Source organism: Mus musculus, chromosome 9, assembly GCF_000001635.26.
Source record: "Mus musculus strain C57BL/6J chromosome 9, GRCm38.p6 C57BL/6J".
Taxonomy (NCBI): Eukaryota; Metazoa; Chordata; class Mammalia; order Rodentia; family Muridae; genus Mus; species Mus musculus.
The window spans coordinates 71273490-71296871 of record NC_000075.6 but is presented as its reverse complement, the minus strand read 5'-3'; the positions used below and the strand labels follow the sequence as shown (position 1 = coordinate 71296871).

The following is a 23382-nucleotide window of genomic DNA, read 5'->3' as shown; positions in this document are numbered from 1 at the left end:
TTTTGTGTACAAATAGAATTGTTAGCGTTGTCATTTCTAGTATTTACATTAGAAAAACTATTTAGATACTTGATCATTTAACTGGCATTTTGAATCATGACACTTGCTATTGTAATAAATTTGACTTTTAACACTGAGAAAAAAATTCAATAAGTAAAGGCTAGACACTGAGAGCAGAGAGTGTCTGGAAGCTCTAGACAATGGTGCAGTCCCACGTACAGCTGCAGACATATCTCATCAGTTCCTCACCTTTGAGTTTCTCCCCTCTGGTGAGTGAGTGAGTGAGTGAGCGAAGCTACTGGGAAATGCCCAGCAGCAGGCACCTGATGGTGGCTCAGGGCTTGCGAGTCCACCTAACAGATTCCTTTGAGGTTTCTTCCTGAAACCTCAGGCTTCACATCTGCCTGTGGTTTATGTGCCACAGAAAACTGTAAACACACACGTTTTAAGTAGTGTCAGAGCACAAGTTTGTTTGTTTAACCTTAATGTATTCTATACCCTCTCAGACGTCTGCTCAGTCACAGAAGAACACCCCCTCCCCCACCACAACTCCCAGTTAAGAAGAAAAGACAAAAAAAAAAAAAAAAAAAAGGGCTCAGTGGGACAGACTCACAAACACAAACAGTCCCAAGGTGTACACAATATAAATGCTTTATTGCTAGCACGAGGTTTCTTTTTGAAGTAAATTAAAAGTCATAAATCTTCATTTTCACATTCTATACTGTGGGTTGAAGGGAGCTAGCTGGTTAATCGTGTGTTCACATGGGTGCACTGTAGGAGGAACAGAGAGCCTGCTGGAAGGACTCAAAGCCACTGTCAGGGCTCTGTCAGTAACAGTATGGAGAGCTTGCTTAAAAACATCGTGGACAGGCAGGTTATAAATAGAAAACTAAAAACTGGTTTGGTTAGAAAGCAGAAAACTATTAAATAGAGAAGGCGATAGATACATGACCATATTCTATATCTAGGCTATGTTTGGCATTTTTAAATAAACGGTATTCACCCAGGTTAGAGACTGGCTTCGATTTGGCAGCTCAGGAGAGAAGGGAAGGAAGCCAGTGCTGCCCACACCAAATGGGGTTCATTGGAAGGCAGAAAGAGGGTGGGGTTGGAGGGAAGGAGAGTCAGGCTTGCTTCACACCTCCCCCTCTGCAGGCTGAAGCTCACTTGTTGTGAGGCAAGAGTGGTGAATGGACAAGGGGACCACGGGGTATGACGGAGGAGGCCGGGAGAAACGTGGCAGTCTTGGCACACCGGTGCTCTGCAACAGAGAGGGGAATCATCAGGCCGGCCCACACTTTCCAAACACACAGACAGCAGATTTCAGGCAGGTAATCTAGGCATAGTGGGCCAGGATAGCCATAGCACTAAACCAGCAGCTGCTGGCCCAGTGGGGACAAGGATGCAGAAGAGGCTGTGGACCTGACTCCAGCAATCACTCACTTCTCAAGACATGTCAGCCAGCCTTGGAAACAGGCAGTTTTGCAAGGTCTCTGGCATCACCAGCTTCCTGAGCCTACCTGAGCAATTTTAGTTGGTCCTAAGATGAACTTTGGAAAATATCTCACTCATAAATGAAAACAAGGGCTGTGGTTCTTTCTTTATTCTAGAATAATCAAGAATTTTACACACACACACACACACACACACACACACACACAGAGAGAGAGAGAGAGAGGGAGAGAGAGAGAGAGAGAGAGAGAAAGGAGGAGAAGGAGAAGGAGAAGGAGAAGGAGAAGGAGAAGGAGAAGGAGAAGGAGAAGGAGAAGGAGAAGGAGAAGGAGAAGGAGAAGGAGAAGAAGAAGAAGAAGAAGAAGAAGAAGAAGAAGAAGAAGAAGAAGAAGAAGAAGAAGAAGAAGAAGAAGAAGAAGAAGAAGGGAGGGGAGGGAAGGAGAGGAGGGAATGGAAAGGAGGAAGAGGGAGAGGGGGGAAGGGTGGGAGGAAGGAAGACTCAGGGAGAGAGAGACACTCTGACTCTAAACCATGCAGTAAGTTCAGGAGCTGTAAACTACATGTGCTAACCTGTGACCTCCATCACTGTCTATGCCAGCACCTGTCAACTTCCTAATGCTGTGACCCTTTAATACATGCAGTTCCTCATACAGATTCTTTAATATAGTTGTAGAGGCCCCTAACTATAAAAGTATTTTTGTGCCAGGCATTGGTGGCGCATACCTTTAATCCCACACTTGGGAGGCAGAAGCAGGTGGATTTCTGAGTTTGAGGTCAGCCTAGTCTACAAAATGAGTTCCAGGACAGCCAGGGCTACACAGAGAAACCCTGTCTCGAAAAAAAACAAACAAATAAACAAACAAAAAAGTATTTTTGTTACTAGTTCATAACTGTAATTTTGCTACTTTTATGAATATCAATGTAAATATCTGTGTTTTCCAATGGCCTTAGGTGACCCATATGAAAGGGTCATTTGATACCTCCCCCACTAATTGTGGGTCATGACCCACAGGTTGAGAACCACTGATCACACACACACACACACACCAAACTGCAGCAAGCTCAGAAGCTGTGAATAACACAAGATAACCTCCATCTTCCTCATCCACATCTTTTTGCTGTGTTATTTATGGAAGTCAGAAAAGGACTATACTACATCCCCACCTCTTAGAACATCTGCAGTGTACCAGCTCCTGGCATTTTTAGTCTGCCCTGGCTCTAACTAAAACCATTTCATGTTTTGCTTTGAAGAAATGGATAACATGAAATGGTAATTTGGCTGCAAAACCTTGGAAAATTGTTCCCGGCCCAAACATCTGCCCTAAATGAGCTCAGCTGAGGTCTCCCTGGAAGAGGGAGGAGTGAGGAGTGGGCAGAAACTGGAAGGAGGAACATGAAGACAGCGCCAAGACAACCTTTCCTCTAGGAAAGCTCTCTGTGACAAAGGCATCAATTGCTGAAGCTCCCTCACTCCATCACACGCTCCTCACAGCAACACTGGCTGTGCCAAGTGCTCCCCCACTTCTGCCATGTCCCCAGGATTTGGTATCATGAAGGCAACTCCTTCCAGAGTGTCTCTAAACCTTGCCATGCTGGCCTGGGTCAAAGATGCTGTGATCTGCCTGCTCTGTCATCAAGTCAACATTTAGAGAAGGGCTGGGCTCAACTCTGTACTCCTCAGAGCTGGGCTCTACAGAGAAAGCAGGGGGTCAGCAGTGCCTTCACCTTCAGCCTCGGCCTCTTAGGAGTTCTTCTGGGGGATCTTCACCGTCACGGTCTTTACTTCTGAATACTCCCGTAAGCCAAACTCACCCCTGAAACAAATAATGGGCAGAGTCAGACATTAATGTCCCAGGGGATTGTGCCAGAGCTGTGGTGGCACCCTCGACAGGGTGAAGCTGTCAGTTCTGAGCAGAAGGTCATGGGGCTCTGTGCACAAACTCTTAGTGGACAAACAGCAAAGCCCTCCTCAGAGCAGAGAGCTGCCCTCTCATGGGCAAGTGCCCTTCCTTAAAGGCCCCCGTTTTTTCAGAGCACATTGCAGAAAGGAAGAGATTCCTTGGTACCCTGGGAGTCAGGCCTGGGCTTAGCCAAGGCAGGATGGCTCACAGCTGAGCACCATGGCAGTGAAATAACCAGACCCAAGGCCTGCCAACACCTGGGCAACAGTTCCACCTTCTGGGAATGCTGGTCCCTCAGGACCACTCTGCAGAAACCTGCTCCAGCCTCTGCAGACTTCTCATGTCCTCAACCTCTGCTGATAGCCTGCCTAGAGGGCTGGTCTCTGTCTCTCAGAGCAAAGTCTTAGAATCCTTACCAGTTTGAAAAATTCAGTTTCTCACTCCTTACACTTCCTAAATGGGGATGGGCAGGATAGCCAAAGGCCTACTGTATGAAAAAAGAAACCACTGACACCACCTTCAATACGGTCCTGGCAACTACTACCTACTATGGCCTCATAAAGCTGATAGGAAGATTTAAGAAATAATTGAGGTGACCATTAGACCTTAAGAGTCTCCTTAGTTACTTCCCCTTTGGGATTGTGGCTGGTGGCAGGTCAAGGGTTGTCAGAAAGCATTTACTGAGAAATCACTGCTGGGCTCCGGGCAAGCAAAGCCAAGTAACCTGTTGCCCAAGTACCTTGCAGGTGAGTGTGGCTCAGAGGAAGGGTCTCCTAGGGTCACTTCTGCCACAGCACTTCTGTCCCTATGGAGCTGAGCTCACTCATCTGACTTTCCGACCTCCCTAAAACTGTGAACTGGCCACACTTCCTAGCACATTAAGGACACAGAGGGAGAGGGGGTGGTGAGAGGGTGGAAGAAGACCTTTTGCTCTACAGCTCCTTTGTCAGTTCTACCCCGTGGCCACTGTCTCTGTCAGAAGGAGGACCACTCAGAATTGTGTCTGTATGTGAAAGGCGAGTGAGAAAGCTGTCTTCTGCACCAGTGGGCCACAGAAGACACGGTTCCTACAGCTGGGTTGTACAAATAATACCTAGAGCAGTGGCCCGTCCTTTTCCTTTTGGGCTCCCATGGCCCTACACACAGCTCCAACAGCATTGCCAGTAGCTCTTCTGGGTACCACACCCAAGTTGACAAGGGCCTGGGACACAAGAGTCAACAAAGCAAACTCTGCAAGCACACCATCACTGTCCAGGCCGCTGGAGATGAGTAAACTGGGTCTCATTAGCCATAGCCTCACTAGCTCTACCCAAGCCCTGGGTGTCTATCACCAGCTTACTCTAGAGTTCCCTGGATTTTTTCCTGTCCTAAGGCAATTTAGCAATTTGGAATGTGTCTCCTCATCAGGACATTTTGTGCTTCCTGGTGGCAGTGATTTCCTTATGCACGCACTTGCGCACATCCTGAAGCAGACTTTCTTGGAGACTATGGTCGCTGAGCTGTGAGAAGTACTGGGGAAGGGTCTATAAGATCAGAAACGTGTCAGTCATATGGCTGCATTTAACTATGCCCACTGGCTCCCACCGTGTTTGTATGTGTGAAACTATGGGTAGCCTTACTAGTTGGAGGGTCCTTGCCCATTCTCTGGCAGGGATATAGTTACACAGCCTGGTTAGAGGCAAAGGAGGTATCTCAAATCTATAGTCAAAGGGCTACCATGGGCCCAGGGTATCAAAGAGGGCTGGTAAGATGCCTCAGAGTGGTGGAACAGGGGCACCATGGGGCAGAAACAGAATCCTGGTGTCAATGGACAGAGAAACAATGGCTCTTCTAAAAGCTGGATGAAGGGTCCACTAGGCTATCCCTGTCCTCTTGGTGCCCAGTCACCTCCCCTGTGGCCGTTCCTGAGCCCCAGCATTCATACATATATAGTTATAATCCAAGGACCATGACCACACTGTGGAGTTTTGAGCCTCCCCACACCAAAGTTTCTGTTTCTGTACGTCTGGGGAAGGATGAAGGGCAGAGCTGGTCATTCTGCCCACTCTTTGAGAAGACTGTTCAAGGGACTCTAAACTATTTGAAGTTTAGATTCTTCAGCAACATCACCACATTAATCTAGGGTCTTTCTCTCAAATCTTTTCATTCTAGTGTCTGTGGCACTTCTAGATGCATAGTTAACAAAGAAGAACCTCACTGCTCAAGAGCCAGGTCCTTCCTTGAGCACCTCCACCCATGTGCCCACTGTTGTCGCTGCACACTGCCACAGGGCACAGAGACCCCGAGAGGCTCCCAGTCTACTTCTCAGCAGAATAGGTCAGTCACTGAGATAAAGAAACGGGGCGCACCCAGAGATAAAGAGGAGATGTTAGATTTTTAGCGGCACCCAGCAAGCCTATTTTAGGAATCCTTGGATTTCTGTTTAGGGTGTATTTCCTTGTGCTTCTACTGGGCTTGGTATAACAATTTTCTGAATGAGGTCCCCACACCAGCTGCACCAGCCTCATTCCAGAAGCTTATTAGAACATGAAGATCCCGGCTCTGGCCCAGAGCTACTCAGCTAGTCTCTGAGAGTGGGTCCTAAGATGAGCATATTTCACAATCCCAACCCCTCAGACCACAGATGACTTCTGATCACATGCATGCTATGTGTGTGTGTGTGTGTGTGTGTGTGTGTGTGTGTGTGAAGCTTGACTGCACAGCAGCTCAACACTATTCTCACTCTTGCAGTCCTAATCCTTTCTGTCTAAGATGTTACTGTTTATAGTTCTCTCTCCATCCCTTTAGTTCAGCATGACTTTGGAGCTTATATTTCCCTGCCTTTCACACATAGACTGAAATGAGGCAGGAACAGAAGGACAGACAATGGCTGGAAGCTTTTGGGCAGGCAGCACTGATGAGTACCCTTCTAACCTCTAACCTGGGCACAAGGGGGAGAGCACATCAGATAACCTGTAGTGGGCAGCCCTCATGCAGCTCCAGGGAGAAACTGAACCTAGGCAGTCAGCCTTCCTTGGAGCTTTTTTTCTGGAAGGTTCCTTCTCTGCACCACGTTGGTGTGGGCATGAAGATTCTGGGCTGTGAAACAAAGAAGCCTTCCCAAAGGGAAGGTTAAGTGGGTTTTCTGGAGCCCATCACACTAGATGGAAGGCAGAGCAGGGTCTTTTATTTAAACTATTTCCAGCACTCAAGAAAACAGAGAAAACATGTTTTGGGAGCAAGTGGAGACCGAGAATGAGCTTATTTACATTGCGGCATCTTAAACTGTGGCCAGGAGGAGTTTGTACAGTGAACAGGGTCAGGAAACGGTTGGCAACACTGAGGGGTTTCTGAATCCTCAGTGGCCAAAGAGTAACTCAAACTCAGATCCATAAGATATCTGGGCATTCCAGTATTTGCTTGCCCATGTCCCATGTGTGGCTTCGTGTGTGCCTGCTTGGTCTGAACACATAGCACACACTTGGTACCATGCACTCAGCAACTCAGCTGAGGTTCAGACTGCTGGCATGAGGCCGGGGTTGTGCTATGAACCACGTGCATACTGGGTATACAAGGTTCCTTATAGAAACATATTTTTTTAATAGAAAATAAAGGTTTTTAATATTTCCTCTCCCCTTCCTCAGCCTGTAACTGGCAACTTAAGTACATCACTAGAACACATTGTTAAAATGCTTGATTTTAAAAATTGCTATTGGAGTTTGATAAACATTTATCAAATAAATTTTGGCTTTGGATTGGGATAGAATTTCCAGTAATTTCTGAGACAGCCCTAAACATGCTCCTGCTAGGAGGCAGTCCACATCTCTGTGGGGCAGTGCTCTCAGCTCTGAAAAGTGTTGAAGATGCTCTTTGTCCTATAGCATCAAATATCCAGCAAACTTAGTTCTTTATATAAAAATAAACAAGCATGTATATCTATCTCATTAATATGCAAAGTTTCATCTTTTAACAAATAGTATAATTGTATAGATTCCAAATAATTATTTTATAAGAAATTTCTTTATGATTGATTATCAGAAAATATTTGGATTATATACCTATTTAGCATACCTACATACTGAAAGTTTCAAAACTTTCTGAGGCAAAAGGGGTCACAAATAGAAAAAAGGTTGTGAAACCTTGACTCAGTGCAATCAGTCTCATCAAAGAGTACCATCCATCATTATTTTGTAACTGCAGGGAGAGGGCCATATCACCACCATGTCTCTATGGAGAGAGAAGCTGCTCTTTAGGTTTCCTTGACCATTGTTATATATGGTTTGTTATATATGGTTTGACAGAGCCAAACTGTGCCCCCAAACAACTTCCTAGCAAAGGGACATTTCTTCTGGGAAGAGACCAGATTCACATATCACCAAAAATCCCAATCCGTCAGGGCCTGCTTCTGATGAGGGACGGGATAGCATGGGACTGGACCCCATTACTCGCAGGCCAGTTATTACAAGTTTATTTTATACTGGTGATTCACCATGTTAATGATCTGTAGCAAAACATTGAATGAGGACAGTGTTCCGGGACCAGTGACTGTCCCAACAACACTTCAGAGAGACTGGGGAGGAAAGCCACAGCGGCAGGAAATGAGAGAGCAAGAGGAATGCAGTCTCAGCCGGGCAAAGTTAGGGCCATGTGCAAGAAGAGGTCCTCTGTGCAGGAAGGCTTTAGGCAGCAGAGAGAGTAGAAGCTCCTGTGAGAACTAAGTTCCAGGTGGGTTACAGTGCTGGCTGGAAGACAAGTGTGGAGAGCAAGGCCAGGTGCACGGGAGTGTAGAAGAGCTGGCACCATGGCTGGGAGGGAGGAACATGGCTACACTACAGAAGTTACATGCCCCTTAAGGAACTTAAGAAGAGCCATCTTCCTCGTAGCCCCCTCTCTGATCACCATTGGCTGCTTCTCTCTCTGAAGGCTTTCCAGGCACCGCTAGTACACATTATCTACTTAATCCTAACATACCCAAAATGCACCACTCCTAGGCAGGTGCTGTAACTATTTTCATCTTTCATCTGTAGAGAAGGATATCAAGACCGAGGAAGACTGAAAGTTACAGAGCTAGGAAGCAGAAGTGCCAAGATTTGCATCTAAGCAACATGATTTCACAAACTACTCTTAGCCTCAGAGCTGAGCCACACAGCTCCCTGCTGAGAGGCTAGAAGACACCAGCTGCAGTCTGTGACGCCTGTGGATTCCCCTTCATGTTTAATGGGGTCCCTGCACATCCCACAGACAGCTTCCTATCTTTACCTGTGTGCTTCTGCTCATGCTCCGCCTCCACTACCTTGCTTTGCCCTCCAAGCTCAAAAGAACATTCTCTCTCTGCTCAGCTTCTCCCCTCCTTAAAAGGCCAATCCAAAGCCCTGTGCAAGACCACGGTGAACACTGCCCAGACTTTCACAACAATGTCCCTCATTCCTGGGCTTCTCCTTCGCTTCAGCATCTTTCCTGGGGCCCCTCTGATCCCTGCAATGTACATTTCATTTATCCAACAGCGGTCTAAGAGCCCTAATTAATGTGCTGCAGTCCCCGCAGGCCCAGCCCAGTGCTTTGCTGTGCATGCTCACTGCTGCTTAGTAGCTTGTGAGTCAACCCCTTGCTTTTAGAAAGTCATTCAGTAATGGTGGAAGGAAGGGGTCTGGGTAATGTTCCTTCTTGTGAGCCACAGGATTCAGAAAATAGAGCCACTCCTTTCAAACGGAGACACAGCTGGACTTTCAAATGAGGGTGTCAGATGAGGGAGCCCCAGCCACCACTCATTCAATGGATACCATTCAAAACCAATCAATTTATATTGAAGTCTGCACTGAGTCTCTGGTCTAGTTTACTTCTGCTATGTTTCTACAGGCCATCAGCCTCTCACAGGTCACCAGCCTCTCATAGGTCACCAGCCTCTCACAGGCCATCAGCCTCTCACAGGCCATCAGCATCTCAGGGCAACTCTGTTAGCTTTGAAGCCTGTTCAGAAGAATCTCTGTTCTCGGTCCCTAGGCCTCCGTGGCCGGCTGTCATAAGTCATTATCTATCGAAAACCTCTGAGGCTTAGAATTGAAAGTCAGACCTGACACATCCTAGCTGTGAGATGGGATGAGTCTTGAGCACTCTACTCCTGAGCTCTTTAGCATGTTAAGGGAAGTTCATCTATACCACTGCAAAAATCAAATAGGATAATGTGAGGAAAGAAGTTAGCACAAAGCCAGATAAACAACAGCTACTTAGCTGAAGGCAGCTGCTGAGGTCCAGCTATTTGTGTTACCCCAAAATGTGTATATTGGAACCTACTGCACGATGTGATAGCATTAACAAGTGGGCCAGGCCATTGGGAACTGATTAAGTCATGGGGGCTCCACCCTAACAAATGGGATCGGAGCCCTGCTAGGATAGGTTCCAGCATACTTCCTTTCCTCTGAACTTCATGAGGACATGGTAAGTGCCATCTGTGAGAAATGAGCCCTTCCCAGACACCAAATCTACCAGCACCTTGACCTTGGACATAGTTCCCAGAACCATGAGCAGTAAATTCCTAATGTTTACACTGCCAGAAGGTGGTTGTGTTGTAGCGGTCCAAGTGACTTAAGTAACACCCGCTACTGTTAATACAGAACTCTTCTATTCATCTTCTCCACTGGGCTCTGCCAAGACAACTATATTTTAGGCACCTTACCCTTCAAAACTCTGATATCTCCTCAGTTTCCAAGCAATTTCCCTGGAAGACCTTGAGATGTGTTCAATTTATATCTTCAGCAACTCCCCTCTCCCCAGACCCATGTTCTAATCCCACAGTCCCAACTTTAGAGGATCTATAGGGATGAGCAGGTGGTACAAACAAATGACCCGGATGGGCACAAAAGGAATGGCAGCCACGAGTTAGCCCCTTGTAGGCATTGGAGTCACGGGAGTCTGACAAGCGTGGAGCTCAGAGCTCTAGCGACCTTGTTCTGGAGGACGAATGTAACAAGCCATCCCGGCTTTTCAGAAACCCTCATGCTTTAGAGTACCAACCAGAGGTTTCTGAAGCTGTAACAACACAGTGAAATGTTCCTGCAGCAGGACCTGGGCCCTGGCGGGGCAGCTGCTGAGTGCCAGCCCCGAACACTGCAATAGTGTGCTTCTGGGGTGGGGTCTTCTCTGCCCTCACCAGACAACATGGAGCTTGTCCTCCATCTTACAAGATGAATCCTGGATCTATTCTCTGTCCACTGTGAGCGCGAGGGAGCTGCGTCTTGCTCACTTTAGTACCAAGTGATACTCAGCTTATATGAGTTTATGTTCAGTAAAATGTTAGATTAAGCTGGGTATGGTAGCTCACACCACTAATCTCAGCACTCAGACGGCAGAGGCAGGAGGATTACTGTAAGTTTCAGGTCAGCTGATACTACAAAGTTCCAGGTCTTTCTAAGCTGCAGAATGAGACCCTGCCTCAACAGCATAACAAAGCTTGTGAGTGGAGGTATGGAGGTGATGTACACTGTTTTGTCCGCACTCTCTGTGCTGACACAACCCATCGATGTAGACACCAGAATCTCTGACACTTACATTTCTCTCCCATTTCCAGACATCTTGAACCCCCCAAAGGGGCTCTGCGCATTTAAGGCATTGTAACAATTGATCCTAAAAGAAAAAAATAGTACTGTTAATATGAATCTCACCTCATAGAAATAATCCAACTGTTGTATTTCTTTGAGAAACTTTTTTTTCAAAGTGAAAAATTCATAATATTTGATTTTTCTGGCCTTGTTAATGAGAACTTTCTCAGACTGAGGTCTGGCTGCCTTCTGTTTTCCCCATCTTTGCAGAGGACCCTTCTCTGTTACCCTGGCTCCTGAGAATTGTAACCCACTGTCACAGTTTTCATGTTGTTTGTTTGTCCCTCGAGGGCTAATGTGTTGACAGCTTTGTCCCCAGTGTAGTGATGCTGGAGAAAGATGGAATTGTTAAAGGTGGAACCTGGTGAGGGCGCCTTACTCCCTGGGGGAGCTACCCTAGAAGCAAGGGTGGCTCCTACAAGAGGAAACTGCTCTAAGAACAAGCCCCACTCCTGAATCTTGCTCTCAGGTTTCAGTCTGGCCATGTGACCTCTTCTTCCACCACCATCTGCCATAAGGTAACATGGCCAAGAAAGGCCCTGCAAGAGTCTGACCATGCTCACTGGACTCACTGCCTCTCCTCTCTTTGAAATACGGTTAGTATTTAGTGACTGTACTGAAGTGTGAACACAGGCTTCCTTGCATCTATGACCAGTGGCTATAAGTCTTACCAAACTGTCCCAGCTTGCATTGCGGAGGATACCATGAGAGCCTTGTTGATGTCATTAGTGAAGACAGCTGCTACAAGTCCAAAGTCTGAGTTATTGGCTCTTTCTATAACTTCATCCATAGTCTTAAACCTCAAAATTTCTTGAACAGGACCAAAGATCTGCAACAAACAGTATATGTAAAGATGAAAAGTATTAAAGCTTGATTACCCCCAAATGCTCTGGAAACCCCAGGAAAGGTGTGGCGTGATCCCTCACCTCCTCCTTGGCAATCCGCATGTCATCAGTGACGTTGGAGAACACGGTGGGCTCAATGAAGAAGCCCTTCCTTCCCAGCCCTTTGCCTCCGCACTCCAGCTTGGCGCCCTCAGCCACACCGCTCTGGATAAGCTCCAGGACTTTGTTGTATTGTTTCTTATCGATCTGCAGGGGAAACGGACATTCTCATGAACCCCTTTGTGTGACTTTCTTCCCCAAAGGTCACTGCGTCCAGCCAGATCATATGAAAATGAAAAGGTGGAAAGTTTATGTGGTTGCACTTTACAGAGGAGGAATCCAAAGAACTCTGATGACTGTCTAACTTGAAATACCAGGTCAAGACTTTCAAACATATCAGAATGCTAGAGGCCTGGCTTAATGATTACTCACAGTGTCTATAAAGGATACTTATACTTCTTTATATAGTCTTATAAAGAACACACCTATCCAGGTGAACAATTAAGCAACCCATATATTAACATTAAAAAGACAAAAACAGTGACTTACACACAGCCTCTCTCAGTAGCCCTGCCTTAAGTTACTATTGTGTTTATCTTTAGAGGCATTCCTGTTTTGTCTTTAGAGAAGTGAATTAAATTTCCTAAGGGCAAGATTCCTGGTTGGAAACAGAAGCCAACACTGAAGTTGCCGTTCAGTCATTATGGTGAATGATGTAAGAAACGCTATTCACCCAGGTTTTCTTAGCGAGAGCATCAATCTTCTCACCAGAGGTCCCCAGACTGAGACGTGGTTTCCTTTGCTAGAAAGCCCGTGCTCAGTGATTCACATGAGAGCTGGTTCCTACAAAACCCTGCAAATTCTGGCCCTGCCTAGATTAAAACCACAGGTCTGGGAGCCCGTCCTGATGGCTACAGATAGCCCAATGTGCTCCAATTGTGCAGCTCCTGGCTACTCGGGAGGTGCATTTGTGATGTCTCCACTGTACTATGGGTACAACACAATCAGAGTAAGAGAAGTCAGCCAACTCTCCATTCCTGCATGCTACAGACTGCTGAAGGCAGCAGAGAGATCTGTGGGCAGTTGGCAGGGAGGAAAAAAGTCTGAGAGGGAGATGTCCACCTGTCCGCCTTCCTGACCAGAGCATCTGACAAGTGGCTAGGAGGCCGGGGTGGGGCTACATTATTAAGATCTACCCTGCTATGCCCAGAGATCTTCCTGCTTAATCACTCCCTCCAAGTTTAAAATATATCTTATGTAATTCTGAGTCCATCGTTCTTTGGAGGCTATGTTTAATAATATAAATATTATAATATATTTATATTTATATAATATATTTATAAATATAAATATAAATATAAACCCCAGTGCCTGCATTTTCAACTATGAAGAAGGCTGTTGAAAGTGGAAGAGGTTGTTTTCGCTGGGTCCTATTAGCACACAGTGTACTAGCCAGCCCAGATTACATTATACAAGGGTAGTCCCTTTGATTTCTTACCTGAGGACCCTGCTCAGTTGTGGGATCAAAGGGGCTCCCCACAATGCGCCTCTTGGCCCTTTCCACACTTCTTTTCACAAATTCCTCATAGATGGATTCTTCCACAAAGATGCGAGACCCTGCGGTGCAGCACTGGCCTTGGTTGAAGAACACACCCTGGTGAGCCTGCTCCACAGCGTAGTCCACTACAAGAGGAAGCATCCGTGTCCTCAACACAGCCTTGCCTGTGGCCTGGCCTGCCTAGGGAGCCACCTTCCCCGCCACTCCAGAGGCCCAAATGTGAGGCCCTGCTCATCACAGCCTATGCCAGTGAGTAGCCCTGGGCTGAGAACACAATCCAGTGGTGTTGAACCAGACAATACTTGCTATGTGAACCTGAACAACCTCACGCCACTGAGCCTCTTTCTTGTTTCTGCAAACAGAAGGACCAGCCCTCATCACTTATAACAGAAAATTTAAATTTCACTATACAAAAGACCTAGGATGATAACTGAATCTTCCATGTGATCAAGAAATGCAATAGAGATGAACAGAGCCACCAGAGTGACTCTTAGCATGCATGTCAGGGCTTACCAAACCTTTCCAGCTTAAGGAAAATCAGAAATCAGAGCTTTAATGTTGCCTTTTAAGCTTAGGATAGTGATTGGAAAAGTAAACATATATTCTATACATTTGGCCAGTGGACTACCCAAAATGTATAGAATAGGTCTTGTTGTCAACTGGATCTTGCATGTTTACTTATAATTTTGGTGATTAAACTATAACAGCAGTGATTATTTGCAGGTATACATCTCCTCTAAATATGGAATTGTTCAACAACAGTGTGATAATTCTTTCCCCCTGCTTTCTGATGTCTTACAGTTCTGGTTAATATTGATCAATCTGTGGGCTGGTTGCTAGATGACTGACTGGATCACTAGTGTGACAGCTGACTGCCTACTCCTCAAGAAGAAGAAGTGCAAGATCTCTGACTTTTTTGAGATTTATTTTTTAATTACGTGTGGGTGTTTCTGTCTGCATGCAGGTACACTGAAGCCTGAGCTACAGACAGTTGTGAGCCACCCGACATAGATGCTAAGAAGGGAACTCAGGGCCACTGAAGAGCAGCACATGCCATCTCTCTACCCCAAGATCTCTAATCTTCATAAGGAGGCTAAAGGCAAACTCAGCAAACCCCAAGGTGGGACATGGTCCAGCCAGTCCACCTTCTCTCTCCTAAGCTCTCCCAGTTAGAACTGAGGAAGAGTGCTGCTGGAAACATGCGAGGCAGAAAAGGAGTCAATGAGGGTTTGGGAATTTCACTCTGGAGAGGTTTTCAAGATAAGAGCACAGACTAGGAGGTATCCTTCTGGGAGTGTTTCCTAGGTTACCAATCTGTGTTTCTGTAAGGTTTGTCCCACCCAAAGTTCCAGGAGCAAGGGGAAGGAGCTAGCATGGATAAGCAGAGGAACTGGCATTGGTTTGGGAAGATGTAGCCAGCACACTGGAAGCAGCATGTAGTTGACTGATGACTAACCAGCCACTAGACCCAGTTGAGAAGTTTCAGATCTCTTGAATCCAGGCAAAGACTATTTGAGGTGCCAGAGTCATAGAATATTGCTCTTTCCAATACATATTAATGACCAAACATTTCACTTTTCTACCCCTTCTACAACATCAAAGTGGAAATGGCCCTAAACTGTTCAGTGGTTGGCTAGGTGTTCTTTCTCCCATACTAAATGGTTTTCTCCTCAGAGTATTGGGATGCCCTTTACTTCAAAGATACCACTCTGCATAGTCTGTCTAGAGCGGACACACAGAAGAGGAAGGTGAAGGGTAGCTTCCTGGGACATGGGTGAGATCTGTGGGCCACTTACAGTCAGCATCTGCAAAAATAATATTAGGGCTCTTCCCTCCGAGTTCCAGGGTCACTCTCTTCAGGTTACTTCTTCCAGCTGCTTCTTGAATAAGCTTTCCAACCTGAAAGAAGGGAATGCAAAGAGGGCTGACACACCCTGGACTGCTGTAGTCAGAGTCAGAGCCAGCTCCAGGAACAACAGGACGTGGGAGTCAGTTGATGCTAAAGGCAAAAGAATCCCAACTGTTATGGTCAACTTGGGAGGACAAAGCATAGGTAGCTGAGCACAGTTGAAGGCCACGCTGAAGAGCAGGGGAAGAAAGCTTTCCTCTCATCATGAAAGATATGGGCTAGAAGGTTTTGTTGGAGACAAACGGTAAGCAACACATCACTAAAGATTTTACCATCACATTATGGCTTTTTCCTTGGAACTCTAGCTTCTAGGGGTAAAAGGCCAAGTGACCCCACCTGAAAGCCACCATACCAAAAGAAAAAGCTGTTTATTTATCTCCAAAATTACCTTTGCCTCTGTGATACCTAGTGTGATACTGTAAGTGCTTATTTATCTAGAATTCTAGTGACCAAGAGGCAGTTAAAACAACAACAAAAAAAAACCCAAAAAACAAAAAACAAAACAACAACAACAACCGCTTGACACTAAGTAGCTATCAGTCATGATGAGACTGAATGTGCCGAATGGAAACAGGGATGTGCCACTTAGAGGCTCTGCTCAAGAGAGAACATGCTGCCCCAGGGGCAGAGCGTGCTTTCAGAAGACCGCTCAGGGTCTGCCTAAGCAGGGCTGACACTCTCTGGGGATGGCCTACTCCCACTCACTGATGGCAGCAGGAGTATAAAGGCCCTGTCCAGCACAGAGACCTCTCTCCAGTGCCATACGTGCCCCACCATGCCCAGTGTGGGTGGCTAAGCTGTCAAGTTTGTGCTGTGAGTCATCTTCCCTTTGGTAGAGGTCCCTGATGGATCCCTGTGCATAAACTAAACCTCAGTGATGGCCTCAGAGAATCCACCTGCAAAACGGGTATCACACTGGAGAGCACGGTCACTTCATGGAAAACGCTGAGCTGTCATGTAGCCTATACAGCAGTTTGGTCCTGTGCTGAGAAATGTCACTTGTATGGAGTTCTACTGTTAAAAAAACCTTTTAGAAAGGTTCAGCTTCTTTACTGAGACTTTGCTGCAGGATAATGAATTCTTAGGCAGTGGAGAGGCATAGTAGAGAGAAAAGGCTTCCAGCTCGACTACCTAGAGTTTTCATTGCCTTTATACTCAACTGTGGGATTTTGAGAAATTTAGTCAGCTTTCTGAGCTTTGGTTTCCTCCTCTGTAAATGGAGATAAAAATACAATGTGTGTTAGATTTTAGATGTGCTGAGATACAGTAACATAACACAGATGACTCTTAGAACCCAGCTTAGCACATTGTAAGTGCCCATACATCCTAACTATGTACAGGGCTGAGGAGCAAGGAGGGCCTGTTCTTCCAACTTTAATGCAGACATAGCCAGGTGGCTGCAAGAGTAGAACCGCCAGACTTTCCAATGCAGGTCTCCCCAGATGCACCTCTGAGGAGTCCCTGAAGACTTGGCCATTTGTGACTGCTTATGAGGAAGTTCAACCTGCTTGGGTCTCCACACTCTTTGTAATTGATGTGGGCACATTCTACAGTCTTGGGAGATAGATAACTGAATTGTTACATTTGTTGTTTTCAGAGAAGGGATATCTCTTTCAGGGAAGGGAATCAGTTTCTTGATTTGCACAAAAATGTTTCTCATCAAGGTGTAGAAAATGCTAAAATCTGGTCCCAAATATTAATGAACCAGCTTTGTTTTACTAGCCAAGGTTGTCCTTTGCTGTTCTTCTAGCTTAGATCTCTTCTATCTCTACACAAACAAGGAAGATGGGCTTAGTAAACGTCATGCTTCCAGATAAGCAAGCATGTTTTCTCTCTCCTCTGAGAAGAAACCACACAGACACAAAGCACTCTCTCGCCCTTTGGTGGGATGGACAACAGTGTAAGGTAGAAATGATGACAAGAACCTGAGACACCAGGAACAGCAAGAAACCTATCTATGGGCAATTCATGAACTAGCCACTCTAGACTCCATGCCAGCACCTCTGAGGAGTCCCTAAAGACTTGGCTATCTGTGCCTACTTCCTCTTGTGAGGAATTTCAATGTGCTTGGGTCTTCAATCTAAATTCATGAAAGATAAATAACTGAATTGTTACAGAAGACAGTTACTGGAATTCATGAATGTGCCATTTATGGTGTGAGTCTAGGGCAGACATTTACATGTCCTAACTCATGTATGCTGCCCACAAACCCCCTGCAGGATGTATTATATCATTCTAGAGAACAACAGATTTAAGAATTAGAAACTAGTGAACATTAATTACCAGGTTATGTAGCTGGTTAGTGACAGGTTGACTGTAGGTCCAAGCTTGAGGACTCATCCAAACCTCTCTATTCTGTCCTTTGTTTTGCCCCCTTTTCTATGTCACCAAAGGATGCCGTGTGTGCAGATTCTCCTCTGTCCTATATGGATTAAGTGCTAACCCATGGAACAAAAGGGAGCTCACTCAGTGTGTCTGATGTGGGGCATGCTGGCCCAGAAAGTACTGTGCATGGGAGGTACTATGTCCCATGAGTACCCATGGAGGTTATGCCTGATCTTTCCTTCTACAGAGACCCAGAGGAGACTGAGAAGGAGGAGCAGGCTGCTGCTGAAAGGCTGTGACAAAGGAGGAATCTCAGGGAGAAGAGACTGCTCAGCCTAAGGTGTCCGACTGGTCTGAGGGTGTGCAGTTGACTCTGTGCCCATCCAGCAGTTCCCCACAGAAGACTAGAGTGCACAGCGAGCCACTGAGGGCTGGCCAGCAGCTCCCACAGCGCAGGCCACCGAGTGGGTTGGAGCCACCATTGAATGGTCCTGAGCTCCTCTGCAGACACCTGAGCAGAGGGGGAAAAGGTGGGAGGAAAATAAAGTTCCTAAAAGCCGGGGGGAAAAAAGTGCCGTGTGCAATGTGTGTCACAAACCAGCAAATCTTACCACTCTACCTCAAGCTGATGGGGAGGGAAAAGAGCAGATCCTGCATCTAAGAAAGGAGCTGCACCCAGGAGAAGCCATGGGTTTTACACTGAGCAAGATGTTGAATAAGTGCATGCCCAGGGACGGTAAAGAAAGCACCAGCCCCGATGGCACTGCTTTTCTCTGAGCTCCACGCCCTGACATTCATCAGGGACGAATGGACCATCGGGCTGTTTTGTGAGGTGTCAGGTTTTGCCATTAGGTACACTGTGCAGTGATTATTTTCATGGCGACGGTTACTATACAGTCCATGTTCATCAGCGAATATTTTTTCCTGTGCCAGCCTTTCCTTAGAAACCAAGATTATTTATGATAAATACTGCAGGGCAAATGTGAGATGAATAATGCCTTCCCTCTTTGTCTGTAGACAAAGCTCAAGAGAGACGGATTTGGTAGCAATGAGAGGAGCGCTTCCATCTGGAGTGGTCTCAGAACATAACAATTCTAAAAATCCTGCTCCCAGACCTCCGGCATCCGGCACCTTCTCAGAGTTCTCCTCCCTGCCAGGGGCAAGGCTGGCTTAGTCCCTCGCCAACAAGGAACTTGCAGCTAGAAAGACTCCCATGTAAACCTAGAAGGTGTTCAACAAGTGTGGCTGACTCTGCAGTGTACTTTGAAAAAGCTGAGTCTAATTTAATACTAGACTCAAATAGGTTCTAATTTGACACTAGATCCAAATAGATTAAAGCATAGAGGTACTTTAACACTCAGAGTTCTTCACTAAAACCAACCCAGTCAGGTTACTCCGATCTTCACCTATGAAACAGAGCAAGGATGCAAAAGTCTTCATTAATTGCACAGTTAGGCATCAGATGCCTACCCATGATATTTAGTTTAAAGACCAAATTCTCTTCCACAAATAATACTGCCAACTCATGAAACTTCCCTGGATTGGAGACAGAGAGGTTAAGTGACCCCAAACAGGAAGTGTTCCTTATTACCCTCACCACAAAGGGAAAACAATCAATGCAACCCCAATGAAGGGGAAAGTGGTATGACTAAAGTCACACTCCAGGAAGGACCTGTGCTAATCTGTCTGCAAGCCATGTAAACCAAGCTAAAGCATCACATATGCAATTCATTGGGAAGGTGTCAGACCAAACCTACAGGATTAGAAAGTCTAAGAAAGAGTGATTGAAGGCATAAGACAAATATCCCTGAGGTTGACTACCACTTCTTGGGGGGGGGGGGGCAGTTTGGGTGTGGTTCTCCATTCTATATACTCTTTCCTACATGTCCAGAAGGTAGGAAGTGCATGGTGGATAAGGGAGTCTTAAGGGTCAAGATAATGGGCAAACTGTACGAAAGCCATTCATTCCCATTTGAAAGAAACAGGCAATGTGCAGATGAAAAGAGAAAACTCCGAGTTTGGGAAACAAAGTCTTGTATATGGTATTAATAGAAATCATAAGACCCTGGCTTCAGGCCACCATCGTTTGTGATGTGAAAAGGTTCCGCAGCACCCTCCTACCACTCCCATCCCACATGGAATGACATGCCTGGCTGAGTACAACGGGACGTAGGTCTGTGGAGTAGTTTGGTTCCTAAGGATCAGAACTCATAGGCTTCTGATGGCCCACACTTTCAAAGCCAGCACTCAAGAAGCAGAGGCACTCTGAGTTTAAATGAAGTCTGGTCTATATAGCTAGTTCTGGACCAGCCAGAGTTACAAGGTGAGACTGTCTTAAAGGAAGAGAAGAGGGAGAGGGTGGGGGGAGGGGGAGGGGGAGGGTAGGGAGAGGGAGAAGGAGAGGGAGAGGGAGAGGGAGAGGGAGAGGGAGAGGGAGAGGGAGAGGGAGAGGGAGAGGGAGAGGGAGAGGGAGAAAGAGAAGAGAAGAGGAAAAGAAAAAAGACAGGAGAGCAGAGACGATTCCTGGGCACTACTATAAAGCGGCCCTGCTACCTAACCAACTTCGGTCTGTTCAGCCTGAAACTGCTCCTTCGCTTTCCCTGGTCTCGGCCTCTTCCACTGAAGAATGAAAGCTCAGCCCAAGCAGCAAATTCGTCCCTTAGCACGCTGGTTAACTGGAGTTAAAAGGACAGATGGGACTCCTGGGGCCTGTACTCACTCAGAGACTGTTTTTCTAGCCATAAGGAGCAGAAGTAGTGTTTCCCAGAGCACCACAGCTGCTCAGAGCAGTAGAAAAGCGGGTCTGTTTTGAGTTTCCCCACACAGCCCTCTTTATGAAAGAGTAAGCGATAGTGTCCTATCACGTTGTTTCCTAAGGCCGCACTCCCTGCAGAGACTCCAGCTCTATCTCTGTCCCCCAAGCAGGCATGGGTGGTGAGTGGGGGTTCCCACACACATGTGAAACTGGGCTAATTCGCAGCAGGATTGCTGGCACAGACCAACTCTGCCTCCCATCCTTGTTTGAATAGACTTCAAGATTGATACGAGGAGTGGAGAGCCGCAGCGCTCCAGAATTCTGTTCACAGCAATGCGGCAGCAAAGGGAAGGTAATTTGGCTCTCAACAAAGAAAATAATTTGTTATCCAGAACAACAACAACAACAAAAGAATACAAAAGGCTTTTTCAAGGCCATTTTTATACAAGGTGTTTTTGCTCTCTACAGTTTCTGAAGTTGGATAAGATTTTTCATGAATTATTTACCTTAATAAAAGTAGGTCCCTTCTCAGAGGTAAAGTGCCTTTTAAGAAATGGAACAGACCTGTACAAAAGATCTCAGCCCACCTTCTGAAGACGCCAACTTTCTCTAGCATATGTTCATCTCTTAAACTGAACCCCAAGTCACTGACCCTGCTTCCTCCCCCTTCCTTCAAAGTTCTCAGAGCTGCACTTGCTGGTTCCGGATGAGATGGAAATAGGAATGGCAAGAAATACACCAAGTGGGCATTTTGTCCTGAAATACCAAGAAACAAACCATATTAATCTCTTCAGTTTTCACCAGAAGGAAACAGAAAAAACCAAGGCAACTTTCCTATGGTAACAGCAATTTCAAAGCACTGTCTGCAAAAGGCAGATTATGGAAATCAATACAACCATGAATATGTTTCTGGCCTTTGTTCCCACGATCCTCACCACTCCCCATCTACCACCGGAGCCCCCACAAAACCACATGGCTTTCCTGGAACCTCCTCTGGGTCTTTGGACAAACTGCTTCATTTGCCTGGCAAGGCTGTCCTCTCTTGGCTTACTTGATAAACTCCTCGCAGACCTCCCTCTGGGCACCTCCTCTGAGAAGTGAGCTTTCTCTCCCACCCTTCCCACAGAGCTTGGCCTCTTCTCCTCCCATCCCACTGTGCTCTGCCCATAACTCTCAGCCCGTACTTGCTTACCAGCTGTGGGTCTTCCTCACCAGGCTGAACATGTCAGTCCAGGAGCTCTATGCCTGTGTGTGCATGTATGTGTGTATGTGTGTATGCATGTGTGAGTCTATGTGTATAATTTTCAGTCACATTTGCTGAGTCAGTAAGCCTAGCTACTCATGAAGACTCTGTAAGTGAGGACAACAGAGGTGAGACTGTGGGAAGCCCATCCCAGCCTGAGCTTGCAGCCAACATGGTCTTGGGTACTTCTCTCTCTTGTCTTCCGGACCTTCTAGCCTTACCTCTCATGAACGGGATGGCTGTACAACTGGAAAACTGACTGTACCTAGGAAGCTCAGTCACGCACAGCCTTTTCTGTGTCTGTGTTCTACCTCGAAAGGGTACATAGCTCAGGCTTGAGGGCACATAGCTGTGGCTATTTTTCAAAAGATCCAAAGAGTGTTCAAATGTACTACTGCCACTAAGAGCCATGGGATCAGGCTGGAGACATAGCTCAGTGGGAGTAACATTTGCAAAGCCCCAGGTTCAATTCCCAGAACTCTGAAAGAACTTGGGAGAGGGGTGTCAAAAACAAAGCAAGACCAAACCCATCTTGAAGGACAGCTTTTGTCTGCCATCATGGATCCATTTAATGTTAACTGTTGAATAAGTGCCTCTTATATGCTGTTTGTCTTCATACACATTATTTTAATCTTCACAGCAATTATGAGAGGCAAGAGATATTGCTCCATTTTATAGTTGGAAGAAAATAGGACTCAAAGAGGTTTAGAAATGACCTAGTGGCTGGTACCCACAAAGTGACAGAGCATGGACTGAACCTAGAATGCCCACCAGGAGCTCAGAGCTCTTGCTGCCATGCCTGTCTGTGGTGAGTTCTCTTCTCTAGATGTGCTGTGATTAGGGCCCCTCTGCTATGTAAGAGTCTGACAATTATGCAGAAGAGCTTAAGATCCACTTTGTCTAAGTCACCCGGCTGTTCCACTTTGCCATCCTTTTTTTTTTTCAAAGAAGAAAACCTCAAGGTCTGATTTCTTGCTTTAATAGGAAGAGCTTGAGTTACTCAAATCAGAAAGAAGCACGTGCCACCACCTAGCTGAGCCAAAGGGACAGGCTTCTTAGGACCTGGCCATTCAGCCTCAGCTGAGAGAGCCTACAGCAGAATCCTCGCTTTAGCAAACGAGGAGAACCAGAGAACCCCAGCCAGAAGAGGCAGAACCGCCCTGCTTCTTATTCCTTCACATTCATGATTTAAGAATTTTAAAAACAGAAGGCAAAAAAATCTAAAACCTATACATTTGAACATTTTGTCATATCAAACTGGTTTTTGTTTTTTTGTTTTTTCATTAAAAATCCTTTGATTCACTACAGGATTGTGCACAACCTTAGCAAAAGGCCTCTTGGCTGGGGGAAAAAAAAAAGCTAAAACTGCCCCAAATCACAAAGTACCTACAAGGGCTGAGGGGAGCAGGAAGAGAGAGCTGACCTGATTCACCACTCCAGCAGCAGGAATGGGTCTGCGTCATAGGACAGGAGTGTTACCCCACTCGGGAAATGAAAGGAGAACCCCACTGCGTGAATTAGCATCAGTGGTAACACAGCTGCTAGCTACAAACATTGGCTTGGCACAGATCAATCTGGACTCTCCTGTAGCTTGCTTTGATGGTCTCTCTACTATCTTGTTGACTAATGATGAAATCATGGTTTGCTAATCTAACTGAATGAAAAGAAATACATTATATCAAGCAGAATGCAAACTGCCTTCCCGTACTTTGTTGAGGATGTTTATTGACTCTGTGTTTATAAGAAGACTTTCATATTCACTTATTAAATATTTACACGTA

The 23382-nt window shown here is 46.1% G+C and overlaps 1 protein-coding gene across 1 annotated transcript in view; it reads right to left on the bottom strand.

Annotated features, from left to right (window-relative positions):
• Positions 1 to 628: 628 nt before the first annotated feature.
• Positions 629 to 23382, bottom strand: part of Aldh1a2 (aldehyde dehydrogenase family 1, subfamily A2) — an 80455-nt gene continuing 57701 nt past the window's right edge. Inside the window, exons 8-14 of the mRNA NM_009022.4 lie at positions 15166 to 15268; positions 13310 to 13494; positions 11854 to 12018; positions 11599 to 11756; positions 10878 to 10952; positions 3178 to 3266; positions 629 to 1261 (exon numbers count right to left, since the gene is read on the bottom strand). Coding sequence (NP_033048.2) covers positions 3194 to 3266; positions 10878 to 10952; positions 11599 to 11756; positions 11854 to 12018; positions 13310 to 13494; positions 15166 to 15268 — 759 coding nt within the window. The 3' untranslated portion in view covers positions 629 to 1261; positions 3178 to 3193. The remainder of the gene's footprint in view (positions 1262 to 3177; positions 3267 to 10877; positions 10953 to 11598; positions 11757 to 11853; positions 12019 to 13309; positions 13495 to 15165; positions 15269 to 23382) is intronic.